Raw genomic sequence first — 16,945 nt, forward strand, 5'->3', positions numbered from 1 at the left:
ATCAGTGCTAATTAAGTAATTTCACCATTCTATCATTTAGTGTCACTGAGCCCAACTTCTCATTTAGTTTTGCTTAAGAAACATATGAAGCAGTCATTGTCTTAATTTATACCACTCTCACACCTATCATAGCAACAATATCCTCCAGCACAGTTTTTCATTCTGTTTTTTCAATTTTCTCTGTCTCAAAGAAAAAAATGATTTGTATGTACCTTGTCAATTTCTTCTGATTTTCATATGTATACTGTAATTTAGGTTTGCCTTTGCCTTTCATGTTTTGTTTGTCATCATGCTCATTTAGCAATGGAAGGCAACATGGCAATCAGAACACAACTGTCAGACAACTATTAAGATCATGTTATTAATTTATATTTCTGTATGTGATTATCATAGCGGTGCTGGAAGCCGAGGACATAGATCTGTATCTGCGCCCTCTGAGGAGACTGATCAGCAGCCTAGAAGAGAGGAGTTTCCCACAGGTCGATGCTCTACTGCCTCCTCTTTTCCACACACTCTGTCTCATCTGGAGCCGTTCCCAATACTACTGCACTCCTCAACGCATGGTGGTCCTCCTGCAGGAGTTCTGCAACCTGATCATTGAAAAGGTACAGTGTCAACAATCTCTGTGTATGTGTGAAAGAGAGGGAGACAGAATAAGAGAAGTTAAGTTACTTACTAAACAACTGATCTTCTCAATGATTGTGCATCTGTATCAAGGCCATTGCCTACCTAATCCCTGAAGAGCTGTTTAAGATGGAGCTTGAGGAGGGGGTGGAGAGAGTCAAGATAACCATCTCAGTTCTGCACACCTTCAAGCAATTGTTTCATACTCACCGCCAGCGGATCCCCAAGTACTACAGACACACTCAGACCATCAAGCTGTGGGATTTTCCGGCTTCACTTGTGTTCCAGCGTTCAGACTGCATCATGGAAAGGCTGCTTATGATTGAGGTGCATGGGTTGACAAGCATAGCTCTGTGTTGGTTTTATAAGAAGATTAGAAATGTAAACATCACAAAGATGCACATCCTAAGGAAGACATTATTTTCAACATATACAGTACATCAAATTAAATGCCGTGTATACCGGTATATATGTTTTGTTTCTAATGTATATTTTTGATTTATTCACTATTGCTTAGTTATAAAAGTATTTAAATTAGGATGACCTCCATTCTATCACCGTGACTCATCAGTGGCTTTTCTCCCCTCATCTATAGGAACTTTTTGCAACAGCCCTGGACTTTCTTAAACTGGAGAAGGTTGAACTGGGTGGATCCAGAGGGAAAGTCCTCAGTGAGATGGTCTTCAGCATGAGCGAGGAGTTTCATGATCGATGGCGGGCCCTCAGAGAGGGCAAATATGACCCCCTGGACTATACTAACAATGTGAGGCCTAATGAGATTGTTGCAGTTGTCTTCGATATCACATTGCTATGTAATTAATAAGCCCCAAAGGGCATTCACACCTATTTTTAAGTGGCATTGACAGGCGCAGCTGAATAATAAAATTAACAATTAGATGTAATTTTTCTGCCCAGCAGTACAGTAATTGAAAAGTAGCAAAGCAAAGTAGTTGCTAAGCAACGTAAGAATCAGTTGCTATTAGTCAGTGCGTCAATATTTAATTTACTAGATATTTTACAGCTATTTTACAGGCTTCCAGTGTGACCCAACTAATCAAAACTGGAACTCAATCAAAAATGTATCTGTAATATACTATATTTTTCACAAGTGTGTGATTCCAGCCAGTACTGATTAACTCGGCTAAGCAGAAGTACTGCAATAAAAATGAAATGGATTAAAAATTGCCTAATACTATAAGTGGACTTTTTTTAATCAGGAAAGGCAGTGAAAATATCCATCATTTCCTCTCTAATGCCATCTTGTGTCCAGGATTTTCTGCGTCACTACAGGTGTTTCATGGAGCAGAACAAAGATTTTGACCAGAGGCTGGGAACTGTCCTCAATCTGGCCTTCCACCACTCCAAAAACCTGAAGTCAACCTTTAAGGTGTGTCTGTTGCACCTCGATCCTTTAAACAATCCCATTACTGTATTTAGTGATATACTTCCAGGTCATTCAGGGACAATGTATTGATCAGTTTCCCTTTCTCAGTATCTGTGTAAATGCAAGTTAAGCATACTATGATCACATTGATTTCAGCTGAGAAGTATTTGGTCATTATTTGGAATTCCAGCTAGTTGGTAGCTTAGATTAAAAGCCAGGGAATCTTCAAAGTAAATCAGAAGTATAGTCCTAAAGTGTTGCTATTGTGTCCCATCTAGCTGTTGAAGATTTTCAGCACCCTGCTTGAGAGACCTAGGATCCATAAGCTGTTCTCTCCAAACTACAGTGTGTTGTTAAACATGTTCAGCCAGGAAATAGACCACTGTCAGTTTATACTTGATCAACACAGAGATGGGGTAAGAGAAGTTGAATGTAAATGAATATTCCCAATGACTATAGAAATTTTAATGTTGATACAGTTACTTCAGAATGTACACAGATATTATCAGACCACAGGCAGTTGTCACACTAAATTATGCCATAACAGGGAAGTCTCTTGAAAGTTTAATATGACACATATAGTATTATAATTCACACATTTAGTTAAATGTGTTTTACAAACATATTTGCAAAAAATATTAACTTAAAGTAATGAATATGACTCAGCCAAATTAATTCAGCCTTTTTGTTTCAGCTGCAGTCAGGCTGTACTGTTCTTGGGAAAAATATGCCGTCAGTGGCCGGCAACCTCAAATGGTCACAGGAGCTTCGGAATCGCATTCTCACCAACAGGAGCAATCTCTGCCAGCTGGCCCATATGTATGGACCTACCGTACTCATCACACGCAGACACAATTATCTCATGTAACAACTGTCACCCAGCAGATCTGTCATCGGGTTTACTATAATATGCACTCACAAAGGGACAATTAAGACTCATTAAGACTTTGATATAATCATTTTAAAATGTAGAGCAGTCAACAGTTAAATACATTTAGATTGGTGTTTTCTGAGAATGTCTGTGTTCTAATCAAAGAAGAATATTTTATCTGAAAATGGGACCTGTAATGGAAATGTAATATCTGTCTATGAAGATTCTCAGTCATCCAGGTCATAGTTATCCAACGAAGGTTAAAATGAAGGGCAACTGGACTTGGTTGAAGCTACTGGAAGACGTTTCGTCCCTTATCCAAAGGACTTCTTCAGTTCTGACTGACTGGCAGGGAAACTCAGCTATTTAACCTCAGGGGGTCGTTATCTCGGGTCATCGATACCGCTGGTTCGTTAGTGTTCCTTGTTGCTGTGACGACAGTCGTTACAGTCGTTGAGACTACCTGTGGCCAAGACTGAACGACCATCGTTGGTATCTTCACCTGAGGCCAAGACTGAACGACCATCGTTGGTATCTTCACCAGAGGCCTCTGGTGAAGATACCAACGATGGTCGTAATAGTTGACGTTGTGTAATTACTGTGAGAAAGGGAGACAAAAGTTTTGAAATTGAATTCATCAATATATCAAAAGCAACTATCTGAAAGTAAAGGTTTTATACCGGCTCATAACTAGTATAGTAGTGACTAATAGTATTGAAAGAATACGCCACCTCTTTAGCATTATACTCCTTTTTTGAGGATTGGGCTACTGGGGTCCACACCCTTAGATATTTTTTATTTTCAAATTTTTGGTTTTCAGCCACAACAGACATTGACTCAAGTGACATCATTTGAGGATGTCACTTGAGTCATATGTTTCACAAATGCAGTATTACTCCCCACAACCTGTGAACAGACTTTGATGTGTAAAATCCGTGGAGTTCCCCTTTAAGTAGAACAAGCATCTGGTTCAAATCTTACATTGGAAGGATATTGGAGCACACACTGTAAGAACTCAGTTTACTTGTGAAAAGTATACCAGATACAGATTACATTTATATTTTACTCCTTATGTTAATTTTTCTTTGGCCTTTTCCCTTCCTCCCAGGCCTCTGGGTTGTGCTGAAGCTGACGATGTTCTCCAAAAATGTGAACATGTTCTGGAGGTTTTGGACCACCATGATGAGGAACTGTTTTCAGAGTGGACTGAGGGCCTGGAGGAAATCTGTCAAACCCACCTGAAGGAACCACTGCTCACAAAGGACACTGATGCAGGCCTGTTCCAGGTCAACTTCAGTCCTGCAGTAAGCACAAAGAAGAGCCAATCACCAGAAGACATATTAAACATTAATCACAGTTCAAATTTGTATTTAATCTAACTGTGTGAAGTGTACAGGGCTATGGCTGGTGTGGAATTGATGCCTTCTAAGACATCAGATAATGGATGTTACGGTGAACTATAGTGAACAATTTATGATGGAATTATTGGATTATACAAATCGTTCCATAATTAAACTTGGTAAGGTTAAGTTAACACCACAAATAAAAGGATAAATCATTAAAAAATATACGTATAAATTACCACTGCAACGTATCACTGGTTACTACAATACGGATGTAGCCTGTACTAAATTCATGAAAGCTTTTACATTTGCTTCTTTTTCTTTCTTGGTGTGTCTCAAACTACCAGAAGTTGCCACAGTGGTTTGTTTTGACTAAATTGTAGAACTATTTTGCATTAGCAGCAACAAAAACAGTATATAAACAGACAAGAAAATCACAAAATATAATCAACATAAAATCAAAGAAACAAGCAAAGTGTTCCCTGAAAAGTAGATCAAGAATGACTGTGTATTAACCAGCAATCTACCACTTAACAAATGACTACAGTCTTAATGAGATATCCACTTTAAGATGCTGGTCCTACCTGTTTAAATATTTTCCATCTAGGTTAAAGGGGAAAAACTGAACTATGTTAAATTCATCAAATAGTTTATCACAATTTCTCCTCTCTCTCTCCTCAGTTGATATCAGTGCTAAGGGAGGTGAAGTATCTGTGTATCTTGAAGAACCAAAACATTCCTAAAGCAGCTCTCTATCTCTACTCCAAACAGGAGAGACTCTACATGGTGGGTAACTAAGATTCCAGTGTTGCATTGGCTATAGAGTCAGCTATATGTGTGAGCAGTAAATGTCTTTTGACCTGTGAAATGTAAAAAAAAATATCAGAGAATAAAATATGAACTTTACATTCTTTCCTGTAGTACACACGGACACTAACCTTGGTGACACAATGGTACAACCAGCTCCACAGTACCATCCTGGCTGTGGAGCTGGGATTGGTGAATGATGAGATGGATGGGACAAGAAGGCAGCTGGATCCGGCCCTCCGGGAGCTGACCTGGGCTCAGGACGACCTATGGGACTACATTCAGAGCACACGCGACCTGGTCAAGGTACTGAACATTTATTGGGTATTTAAAGGATATCTTCTGATTGCATTTTTAACAAACAAAAGGTGCAAAGCAATGTCAGTAAGTGAGTTTTTTCAGTACACACTCACACTATTCTGCTATATTCTAAATAAAAAATTCTGTGTCAGCTGCATTAGACTGAAACATAAGAAAATTGGATAAAAGTAAATAACAAGTCATATCAAAGGATGTTGCCTGCCAGTGAAGCATTAAACTTGGCATATTTCTCAAGTGGTCTAAGCCAGCTTTCCTCAATTATAGCAAACACTCCTAAAACAAATAGCAACATGCAGCTGTTAACCAAAGCAGGCTGTACAGTAATTACTGGTTGTAACAGTTGCTCTCTTCTGCTATTGCCAGAGCATTTCTAGTCGTGTCCAGAAGAGTAAAGTCAATGTGGAGGCCATCCAGACCCTTATGGGGAATTTCAGCCACCGTGCCTTCATCACTAGAAAGAGTCGTGGTTCTACTCTCCTCATCTTCTCTGACATTGAGGAGAGTGTTTCCAAACAGCACACTCTCATCAGCAGGACAGGGGATCAAATACACAAACTGCTGCAGGTTTATTCACTCACTCTTCACTTGTACACTAATGTACTAGATGTTAACATCTGCAGAACTCAGTCATCTTCTTATCTATGATTATCATATTTATTTTGTTCCTTCTTAACACCCTCTAACACATCACTTTTCCCCTGTGCTCCAGGAGAACCAGTCTCTGCTCGGTGTTACAGACCTGGACAGCAGTGAGTGGCAAGTCTACACAGACTATGTGGACCACATGATCCTGACAGGCTTCTGCAGTGCAGTTCGCTGCTCCCTGCAGTACCTCATGGACAACACAGATGCAGCCCAGCGCATTACACCACTGTTTGAGGTCCAGCTAGTACTCAACAGTAATGAGATGACCTTTGACCCCTCGTTGGACTTCAGCCACAGTGGTAACTTCTATGATATTGTGGATAAGATGGTGGCCAACATCACCAACATGGCGTTGTTCATTCCCAGAGTGGCAAAGCATAAACAGCTGGATAACTATCAGGTGCTGTACAGATTAGATTAGAAGTTTATACACAGTGTGCATATATGCACTTATAAGGAAATAAATGTAGACGTACACACCCCACTGTCATATGCTATCTTGTGTCATCTTGTAGTGCGACATAAATCAAATGGAGGATTTGTCAGAGATGTGCCATGTAATCCGCTCACGGGCACGCGCAGCTATTGCTATGGTAAGTCTTTGTTTTCTGCCCACACATGGAAGCTGATTTATGATGCTTACAGACTCACAGTTGTGAAGATTATATTGATTTTCAGGTAAGAGAATATCAGGGATCTTTTGCCACCTACCGCTACCTCTGGACTGATGACAGGTCAGGAGCGTGTGGCTTTCTGTCTTAAATGTATCAAATTTTTTACTTATTACTGAAATACACAAATACGAGTTATTGAACATAATTTTGTTCTCGTAATTGATAAATTCATGAGAGTGAAATTATAAGAATATACAATTAAAGAAACATTTACAGCAGTAGGCTGGTCTGTTTACTCAACTTTCACAGGTCTGAATTTATGAGGCAGTTCCTGCTGTATGGTCATGTATTAAGTACAGAGGAAGCAGAGCTGTATGCTGACTATGAACTGAAAAAGAACCCACCCACACTGGACAACTTCAAAGAACAGGTATACTTCACATTTGTAGTTCAAACAGCCATTAACTTAAATTGACTTGACAATAATTTAGTGTTTATATATGACTGGTCAGGACAACCCTAGTCTCTGTGTTTTCCTCTTTGGTCAATGTCTCTGAGTCTCTGTATCGTTCTTCACTCCAGATCAACCTGTTTGAGTCTCTGTATGTACGAGTGAGCAAGATGGAGGACAGAAGGGTGTTTTGCGGCTGGCTACAGCTAGATATCAGACCCTTCAAGCACACACTGATGAATGTCATCAAGAAATGGAGCTGGATGTTCAAGGAGCACCTGCTCAACCATGTGAACCAGAGGTTAGACACACACATGAACCGGCACAGACAAGCACACTCATGTTTATCCATCAGATAAGATTATCAGTTTTAACTGTTTAAATAAGTCGACATGGGGTGTTATGATTGTACTAGTTAATCATTTTATTTAATTATCATTCAAGAAATTTTTCCACTCTAAAACCTTAAATCCTCCTCCTCTTTCCTCTCTATCCCGCAGCGTGAGAGAATTATCCTCTTTTGTCCAGGACACTGCCCGTGGTCTTTCTAACAAGGTGTTAGATGGAGACTATGCAGGCCTTGTGGACATAATGGGACACCTCATGGCCATACGGGACAGACAGATCAGCAACGAACAGCACTTCAAACCCCTCAAGTCTACTGCTGAACTTCTGAAGACCTACGGACAGCAGCTGCCAGAGAGCGTCTACACACAGCTCGAAGTATGTACCAATGCACAAATAAGCACATTTCCATGAGTGCATTTATCAGTATCATTCATTACATTCTTTACTTTATTACCACAAAACACAGGAGCTGCCGGAGAAGTGGTCGAGTCTGAGGAAAATTGCGTTCACAGTTAAACACGAAGTGGCACCACTGCAATCAAATGAAGTTTCAGTTATACGCAGGAAATGTGTCCGGTTTGAGGTGAGGCTTTGTGTGAGCTGGGTCGGATGTCACTTTGAACCCCTTACAAAGAGCTTATAAACCATCCCACTTTGTTTCCTGCATTATATATGACTGACCCCCCAGTGTGTACAGGTATAGCTATGCAGAGGAACTGTCGCTTCAGAGAAGAGTTTTTTTTTCTTAACATTTTAGGTCAAGCAGTATGAGTTCAGAGAACAGTTTCGCACTGAACAGATCTTTAAGATTGATGTGGTGGAGCCATACAAACTAATTGACAAGGTAAGCACTGGGAGACAAGTCGTTCTTTGCAGAGCCTGCTTGTCACAAATAGTCAGATTAAAATATATATATTGAAGTAGTACCTTACAATGCATGGTGTAATCGACAATTTTAGGCGACAGCAGTTTGAAATGTTTCTGTCTCCAGTCTAATCAAGCAGTAGCAGTGATGGAGGAAGAAATGAAGAAATTGCAGGACACAGCTGATCTGTTTGAGGTCAGTTTCCCAGACTACAAGCAACTACGCCAGTGTCGCTCCGACATCATACTGGTCAAAGCAGTCTGGGACATGGTCATCTTTGTGAAGGTACATATTAATTAGCAAAAATATATTGACGTTTTGATTTCTTAGCTATGTTTGATTTCCATAGATAAACTATTAGCACATGGCTGAAGAGCCTGCATAATCAGGCTCAGCTTTATGTTTCCACATAGCAGGTACCCACAAGCTGTGAATTCCACACCATACCTTTAGATGACATTTTAGACTGTAGCGGAAAATAGATTTTTCTATGTAAGATTCACTAGAGAGTCACAGATGAAATGTTAACATTCACATTTCTGTGTCAGACCAGTATAGAGGAGTGGACCAAGACTCCATGGAAAGAGATCAATGTTGAGCAGATGGACATGGAGCTCAGACGATTTGCCAAAGTATGACAAGCTTGCATGGGCAAACATTATAATCTTTCATTTTTACTAGGGTTGAGAACAAGAGTAAAGTTTTCTCACAATGATGAACTTTGGTGCACTTTAAAGGAGATGAAGATGCTGGACAAGGAGGTGCGGGTGTGGAACGTCTACATGGGTCTGGAGTCGACTGTGAAGAACCTGTTGACCTCTCTGAGAGCTGTCAACGAGCTGCAAAACCCTGCTGTCAGAGAAAGACACTGGCAACAGCTTATGAACACCACCAGGGTATGAGACTATGTTGCTATATTGAATTTAGTTCTGTTCTTCTTTAGTCTAGTCTTCATGTACTCCGCCTTCATTCAGCTGTCCTGCCGACTCATGCCGAGGCCTGTAATGACCACCACAGTTCAGTGAACCCAATTATCCTGATCTGAAATCTGATCACTCATGTTTGCCGTGTATTGCTTTTGGTCCTCAGGTCAGGTTCGTGATGGGGGAAGGCACCACCCTAGGCGACCTTTTGGAATTACAGCTTCACCGTGTGGAGGATGAGGTCAAAAACATAGTGGACAAGGCCGTGAAAGAAATGGCCATAGAGAAAGTAAGAATTATAGACCAGTAATAGTGTATTGTGGATCTTTAGTATACAGTATATAAATGCAGTACTTGTAAGGGTCATGCCTTTTTAAATATTTGCTAAACAAAACTGAGGAACATTAGGATGTATGTTTTTAAAAAATTTTAATCTCAAAAAACTAATCCAGAACCTAGAGACAAATACTGTCCCAAATCCTTTGACTATCAAATCTCATTTCTACCTTATTCTTAAGAAGACCGCACATAATCATGAAGCAGACTCAAGTTGAAATCCCAAAGATACTTACTTTTCCTTATCTTCAAATGGCAGATGTCACATTTTGCAATGAATAATTTCCTACATTTGCTTAGGTTTTGGCAGAGATAACCCAAACATGGAGTGTTATGTCGTTGTCATATGAGACTCATACCAGCACAGGAACCCCTCTGCTCAAAGCAGATGAGAATCTAATAGAAACACTCGAGGACAACCAGGTGAGTGTGGCAACTATGCTGATTCTCCCAAGCATGTGATATCTAGTTCATTTTAGTGGTTAAATGCTGCTGAATCCTTTTTGGTGTAGGTACATCAGGCTCAGGGTTAGATTTATTATTATTTATTTCATTTTGAAGTGTCGTTTTATACCAGTGTAGTGCTTTCATTCTGTTTGACTCCCTGACATTAAAGAGGTAACTGATCAGAAAATGCACAGAAATAGGGGCGTGCTGGTATAGTTTTTAATATGATTTAAAAAATAATATCATGATGATGGCAATGTTCCGAGTGGTTAACGTAATGACGCCATACCGTTACATACTACAACAACAAGCATGGCTAAAAGCGAAAGTAACCTTTCACGGTGGAGGAGTTAGTTCCTAAAAGAGGGAGCGACTGCAGTAGTAGAAAGTGGTTTGGTTACAAAAAATCAGATGTACAACAAACCATGGTGAGGTAAGAAGTGCAAGAAGACTGTAACAACAAAATGGGGCAATACAGCAAACTTATCTCACCACCTCAAGCAGACGCACCAGGTTGAGTACGAGAAGTGCCAAAAATCCTACAAGGAGAGCTCAACAGCTATTGTTGAGTTCTAAACCCCAAAAAAACTATTTTATATCATCAAGAATATCATTATAGCAAAAATACCCTGAAATATCGTGATATTATTTTACACAAAAATATAATAAATGGATATTAATAATTACATTTTTCTCAACATACTGTACTTTAAATATAATGCTCCTCCTTTTATTTCTCTTCAGGTGCAGCTGCAGAACATCCTGATGAGTAAGTACATAGAGTATTTCCAGGCAGAGGTCAGTGGATGGCAGCGGAAGCTGATGGTGGCTGACCTGGTCATCTCTTCCTGGATGTCTGTCCAGAGGACATGGGCCCACCTCAACAGCATCTTCACCAACAGCCACGACATCCGCTGCCAGCTGGCCAATGATGCAGAGCGCTTCCAGGGTATTCACACTAACTTCCAGGTAACACATAATTCATATGAGCACTATGCATCCATCTCACCATAGCCTTATATTTTCTCTGATTTACTCCTCCTTTTCTCATCCAGAGCTTGATGACTGAGGTGGTGCAGAACAGTAACGTGGTAGAGGTGACCAACCAGCCTGGCTTCCTGGAGAACCTGGAGACCTTGCAGCAGAGGCTGTCTGTGTGCGAGAAAGCCCTGGCTGAGTACCTGGAGACCAAGAGACTCACATTCCCCAGATTTTACTTTGTCTCTGCCTCAGACCTGCTGGAGATTGTCTCCAAGGGAACACAGCCCAAACAGGTGACAGGTTATAATTTAATTATGTTTTCCAAGAAAGAACAAAGAGATAGTCAGCACATTGTACATATCAGTCCAATATATTCTTCAAACTGTGTCTTAGTGTTGTGGTGTAAGAAATAAGAGATGAAGTGCAAATTTGACATTGACATTTTATTCGTTTTCTTAAATTCCAGTCAAGAGATTACTGTAAACACCATGACCTTTATCTGTGTGTGCGTGCATGTGTGTGTGTATGTTTTCCAGGTGACCAGACACTTGCTGAAGCTGTTTGATAACATAGCAGATCTTCGCTTCAAGGGCTCAGACAGCAGTGGAAGAGGGGAGGAGGATGGGGAGGCAGTTGCTATGGGAATGTACAGTCGAGAGGGAGAATATGTTCCATTCTCTGAGCCATGTGTCTGTGAGGGGCAGGTATTAAAAAACAAATATGAATAACTTTCTGTTTATACAGTTGTTATGTGTAATCATTTTCATGCCTTTTTCAAATATATAGCATGGAATTATAACTATTTCTTATATATCTGTTTGTCTTTATTTTTGCACATTTTGTGTCTTACTTCAGGCAGAGTGTTGGTTGAGTGCATTAGAGAGCACCATGCGCTGTACCGTCCGAAAGGAGATCCAGGAGGCCATAGCAGCCTATGAGGACAAACCACGAGACCAGTGGCTGTTTGACTACCCTGCGCAGGTATGATAATGTACAGTCTGTAGAACGGCCACTTTAACTTTATTAAACACACTTGTGATTTGTTGTCGGCCTTTGTCTATTTTCCATTCATAGGTAGGGTTGACTGGCAGTCAGGTGTGGTGGGCCACAGATGTGGGCATTGCCTTTGAGAGGGTGGAGGAGGGATTTGAGACAGCTCTCAAAGACTACAACAGAAAACAGGTGGAGCTATAAATCCAGAGCAAGGTATTGTTGGAAAGGTGAACTTCTTAGTTGTTTTGTTCTGTTATGTTTGCTGAATTCTGGTTTTCTAGATCACGCAGCTGAACTCACTGATCCACATGCTGCTTGGAGATTTAACTCCTGGAGACAGACAGAAAATTATGACTGTCTGCACCATTGATGTCCATGCTCGAGACGTGGTCGCCAGTCTCATAAGTCAGAAGGTAAGACATTTGTTGAATGAGGCGTAATGCAAGCAAGAAAACCTACCTGATGGTGTTGCTGTATGTGTCTCTTAGGTGACAACAGGCCAGGCCTTTGCATGGCTGTCTCAATTACGCCATCGCTGGGATGACGAAACCAGACACTGTTACATTAACATCTGTGACGCCCAGTTCCAGTTCAGCTATGAATACCTGGGGAACACTAACAGGCTAGTCATCACTCCACTCACTGACAGGTACAGATATATGTAGCGATTTATGCTACACCAATACACATTGTACACATTATTAATAATGAGTATTTTAAAGAGAGAGTGGGTGAAGACAGACATTAGTAATGGACTCCCTTTCCTCACCAGCTACAATCAAAGTGCCCCAGTCAAGCTGTGTAGTGGTTGAAAGTAGTTAGCTCCCATGCAAATAGGTATAAATGTGAGTCTAAAGAAGGAAGTGTGTTTTGTAAATCTCCTGTGATCAAATAAGGGCAATAAACACAAACACGGAAGTCTTATATCTGACCACATTGTATATCATACACCAATACATGCATACACTATTACATTGTTTCTTTTATACCACATTTTTAACAAATACACCATTAAATTAAAATTGTTGCTATTACTTTGGTTACTGATGTTTTTAATGATTGTATATATCTCTCCTACCTCTGTTAGGTGTTACATAACCCTGACCCAGTCCCTCCACCTGACAATGAGTGGTGCCCCCTCCGGCCCAGCTGGCACCGGTAAGACAGAGACCACCAAAGACCTTGGACGCTCTCTGGGCATCATGGTATATGTGTTCAACTGCTCAGAACAGATGGACTACAAGGTAGCGTGGACTGCACAGATGTTCTCCTTAGTGTCCATTGAAGTCATATGTACTCCATATTGTCATTGATATCCATTCCACCCTTCAACTCACACGCTCGCTGTCTCCATTACGTTTCTTCAGTCCATAGGTAACATTTATAAGGGTCTGGCTCAGACAGGCGTTTGGGGATGCTTTGATGAATTCAACAGGATCTCAGTGGAAGTGCTGTCTGTGGTAGCTGTACAGGTCAAGACTATACAGGATGCTGTACGCAACAAGAAGCAAAGGTAGATGTGGAGTTAATGACATGCATTACAAACTATCCAAATATTTAGTCATTCATTTGAGATTTCTACAGACCTATTTATTAATCTGTATTTGGTACGGTGTGAATGTAGGTTTCACTTCCTTGGAGAGGAGATTGAGCTGAAGCCAACAGTGGGGATCTTCATCACTCTGAACCCAGGTTATGCTGGCAGGGCTGAGCTCCCAGAGAACCTCAAGGCTCTATTCAGGTCTGATATAAACAGAGAGAAAGAGGAAATTATTTGTGCAAGAGTTAACAAATGTCAAAAACAGCTAATGAATAGCTGGTTTGCCGACTGTTCAGGCCCTGTGCCATGGTGATCCCAGACTTTGAGCTGATCTGTGAGATCATGTTGGTGGCAGAAGGCTTCATAGATGCTCGTCTGCTGGCACGCAAGTTCATCAGCCTCTACACTCTTTGTAAGGAGCTGCTGTCCAAACAGGTAAATTAAACCACTTTCTATTTAATATACAGGACACTAAATATACTGTACCTATTCATTTAGCTGTTTCAGGATAAACGCTTACTATTTAGAAAGCTAATATGAATGTTAAAGCAATGAAAAGCAAGTTCTGTTATGCCAGAACAAGCACTCTCGCAACAGTCATAGGAAATATAAAATAAACATCTACAGATCAAAAGACTGCTTTTGGTTCATCAAAAAATTATGCAAGTAGGCCTCCTATATTGAAATGTGGTTTGGTAATGCATCTGATGCTGGTCTTTTGAGTGGCTTTCAAAACATAATTAATTACCACACCCGTGTTATTCCACTTTTGCCAACTCTTCTACGCATGGTAAACATATATGGACAAAAACAACAGGAGCTCCAAAATGCACTTTCGTCTTTCTTCCTTATCATTTGTTTCTCTTTGCACTGATCATTGTGATTGCACTGTTAAAATTATGTATTGGAGGATAAAAATACTAATAAAAATGTGACATATTATGGTCTTTGCTTTCATGACTTTGATAGTTAATTCCCCTTATCCTGATATTATAGGATCATTATGATTGGGGTTTAAGGGCTATCAAATCAGTCCTGGTTGTGGCTGGATCGCTGAAGAGAGAGGAACGGAGCAGACCTGAGGAGCAGGTACGCGTTAATCTGTTGCCATGTGTGGATGGATGCTGTCATTCGCACTGAAGCATCATACATTAATTGCGTGCAATCATCTGCCTTGTAGTTTGTTCAAATCTTTCATTTCCTGCCTAGGTGCTGATGCGGGCACTGAGGGACTTCAACCTGCCTAAGATAGTGACCAGTGACGTGCCGATTTTCCTCGGGCTCATCAGTGACCTGTTTCCTCAGCTGGACGTGCCTAGGAAGAGAGACCCTGAGCTGGAGAACGCTGTTCGCCAGTCAGTTAGTGACCTGCGTCTGCAGCCTGAGGAGAACTTTATCCTTAAGGTGCCTCATTTTAACATTGTGTCAAAATGGAAGTGCTCTTCATCTCTGTTTCAGTAGCATTACGAAGAGATTTTGGTTTGTCTTTTTACTGAAAAAAGAAAGGAAGAACAATGCTTCTGTTCTTCTATAAATGTATAACATAATCAAACACAGTTCATCACTGTGTTTACAGTTATTTATACTTGAAAATTGCAATGACTTAGGAGGATACGCAGTACTTAATTCATTTCAGAACATGAATGAACACATACATAAGGAGATCGGAAGGTCGGCGGTTCAATCCCCGGCTCCTCCAGGCTGCATGTCGAAGTGTCCTTGGGCAAGATACTGAACGTGTGTGAATGTTAGTTTCTGTTTGAGCACTGAGGCTCAGTGTGTGAATGGTGAATGCGATGTAGTGTAAAAGCGCTTTGAGTGGTCAGAAAGACTGTACAAATACAGAGTATTTACATACATATATGGTACAAATAAAAAATAATTTGAATGTGTAACTAATAGTATTTCTATGATCAAAATTCCAATATAATGCAATGTTTGTGTGTCTGCAGGTGACCCAGTTGGAGGAGCTGCTGGCTGTCAGACACTCTGTGTTTGTAGTAGGCGGACCAGGGACTGGAAAGAGCCAGGTTAACTTCTGTATAACTACTGAATCCAATAAATCACATACAAAACGTCCAAAGAAGGTTAAAGTCAAGGGCAAAGTCAAGGGCAACTGGACTTGGTTGAAGATACTAGAAGACGTTTCGTCCCTCATCCAAAGGACTTCTTCAGTTCTGCCTGTTTTGGCAATTTTATTTTTAAAGCCACTTCTAACCATTGGCCTCATCCCCAAACACATACTGTACATTTTCAGGTTGCAATTATACTGTTAAGCTTGTGGATTTTACTAGACTGTTGATTTATTAAAACATAGAACTTTTATCAAACAGATCCCAAAACAGCCTTTGGTTGACACTGCCCTGAGGCAGAGAAGGCAAAGAAGAGTTGATTGTCACTGTTCGCATATCTATGAACTATCTAGAGTGATAATGAGGGAGTCGCTTTTATGAAAAGACGGTGCATAATGTGTCATATATTTGTCATGTTTATTCATCAGATCTTGAAGACTCTCCACAGAACCTATGTACACATGAAGATGAAGCCCATATGGAATGATATCAACCCTAAAGCTGTGACTACAGATGAGTTGTTTGGATACCTGCACCCTGCTACAAGAGAATGGAAAGATGGTGAGGGGCTTGAGGATTATACAAGGAATTTAATAAGATTTAAATGATGATCAAGGGAACCAGATTTTGGGTCATTTCTCAAGCAGGAGCTATTTTGGTGCCAAGACCATAATTTATTCCTAAGCCTTTTGTCAGAAATAATTAGAATTTGTTAAAGTACTTTTTTCTGGTTCAGAGTTAGCTCTCTTAAATGGTTATGATATAGAATAATTTGACTATGATTCTGTTACATGACTTTTGATCAGTACTTTTAATATACTGTATATGTATCCAACGAAGGTTAAAATCAAGGGCAACTGGACTTTTCCATTCCTTGCATTTATGGACTACCCAAGATACACAAAGAAGGAGCCCCACTCAGGCCGATTATCAGCAGCATTAACTCGGTCACCTACAACATTGCCAAACACATTTCTACCATCTTAGCTCCATTGGTGGGAAACACGCCTCACCACGTCCAAAACTCTATTGACTTTGTAAACAAAGTTCGAGGACTAAAACTGGATCCAGATGAAACCATGGTATCCTATGACATGACTTCTTTGTTCACCTGCATCCCCACCATAGAGGCAGTAGAAACCGTTAGGAAACGGCTAACACAAGACAACACCCTGGACAACAGAACTAGACTCAGCCCTGACCAAATCTGCAAATTACTCAACCTCTGTCTAAACACCACCTACTTCCAGTACAACGGTGGATTCTACAGACAGAAGCATGGCTGTGCCATGGGCTCACCGGTATCCCCGATTGTGGCAAACATCTACATGGAAGAAGTGGAGAATAAAGCCCTCAACTCCTTCAGAGGAATAGCACCGA

General features: G+C 40.5%; 1 protein-coding gene and 1 long non-coding RNA gene across 7 annotated transcripts in view; one reads left to right on the forward strand and one right to left on the reverse strand.

Annotated features, from left to right (window-relative positions):
* Nucleotides 1–16,945, forward strand: part of dnah9l (dynein, axonemal, heavy polypeptide 9 like) — a 49,755-nt gene that overhangs the window by 1,727 nt on the left and 31,083 nt on the right. For 3 of the 6 annotated variants that reach the window (XM_046051275.1, XM_046051276.1, XM_046051279.1), the window contains exons 3-40: nt 394–605; nt 718–951; nt 1,220–1,387; nt 1,895–2,011; nt 2,287–2,424; nt 2,703–2,827; nt 3,988–4,183; nt 4,904–5,008; nt 5,144–5,335; nt 5,714–5,914; nt 6,060–6,395; nt 6,511–6,588; nt 6,674–6,729; nt 6,889–7,039; nt 7,192–7,361; nt 7,561–7,783; nt 7,875–7,991; nt 8,166–8,252; nt 8,400–8,558; nt 8,822–8,905; nt 9,011–9,169; nt 9,363–9,485; nt 9,833–9,955; nt 10,724–10,948; nt 11,035–11,253; nt 11,497–11,664; nt 11,816–11,941; nt 12,035–12,142; nt 12,235–12,366; nt 12,442–12,602; nt 13,041–13,197; nt 13,321–13,466; nt 13,578–13,694; nt 13,790–13,928; nt 14,490–14,582; nt 14,703–14,897; nt 15,446–15,523; nt 15,994–16,126. In XM_046051275.1, coding sequence (XP_045907231.1) covers nt 394–605; nt 718–951; nt 1,220–1,387; nt 1,895–2,011; nt 2,287–2,424; nt 2,703–2,827; nt 3,988–4,183; nt 4,904–5,008; nt 5,144–5,335; nt 5,714–5,914; nt 6,060–6,395; nt 6,511–6,588; nt 6,674–6,729; nt 6,889–7,039; nt 7,192–7,361; nt 7,561–7,783; nt 7,875–7,991; nt 8,166–8,252; nt 8,400–8,558; nt 8,822–8,905; nt 9,011–9,169; nt 9,363–9,485; nt 9,833–9,955; nt 10,724–10,948; nt 11,035–11,253; nt 11,497–11,664; nt 11,816–11,941; nt 12,035–12,142; nt 12,235–12,366; nt 12,442–12,602; nt 13,041–13,197; nt 13,321–13,466; nt 13,578–13,694; nt 13,790–13,928; nt 14,490–14,582; nt 14,703–14,897; nt 15,446–15,523; nt 15,994–16,126 — 5,751 coding nt within the window. Of the gene's footprint in view, nt 1–393; nt 606–717; nt 952–1,219; nt 1,388–1,894; nt 2,012–2,286; nt 2,425–2,702; nt 2,828–3,987; nt 4,184–4,903; nt 5,009–5,143; nt 5,336–5,713; nt 5,915–6,059; nt 6,396–6,510; nt 6,589–6,673; nt 6,730–6,888; nt 7,040–7,191; nt 7,362–7,560; nt 7,784–7,874; nt 7,992–8,165; nt 8,253–8,399; nt 8,559–8,821; nt 8,906–9,010; nt 9,170–9,362; nt 9,486–9,832; nt 9,956–10,723; nt 10,949–11,034; nt 11,254–11,496; nt 11,665–11,815; nt 11,942–12,034; nt 12,143–12,234; nt 12,367–12,441; nt 12,603–13,040; nt 13,198–13,320; nt 13,467–13,577; nt 13,695–13,789; nt 13,929–14,489; nt 14,583–14,702; nt 14,898–15,445; nt 15,524–15,993; nt 16,127–16,945 lie in introns of those variants that run through there. The other 3 variants (XM_046051277.1, XM_046051278.1, XM_046051280.1) reach the window with 2 other exon arrangements.
* LOC123972074 lies at nt 406–1,489 on the reverse strand. The gene is made up of 4 exons (XR_006825360.1): nt 1,169–1,489; nt 835–975; nt 677–759; nt 406–590 (listed from the first exon to the last, which is right to left on the reverse strand). It is a non-coding gene; the product is annotated as an uncharacterized LOC123972074 (long non-coding RNA).

Source organism: Micropterus dolomieu, linkage group LG06, assembly GCF_021292245.1.
Source record: "Micropterus dolomieu isolate WLL.071019.BEF.003 ecotype Adirondacks linkage group LG06, ASM2129224v1, whole genome shotgun sequence".
Classification (NCBI taxonomy): Eukaryota; Metazoa; Chordata; class Actinopteri; order Centrarchiformes; family Centrarchidae; genus Micropterus; species Micropterus dolomieu.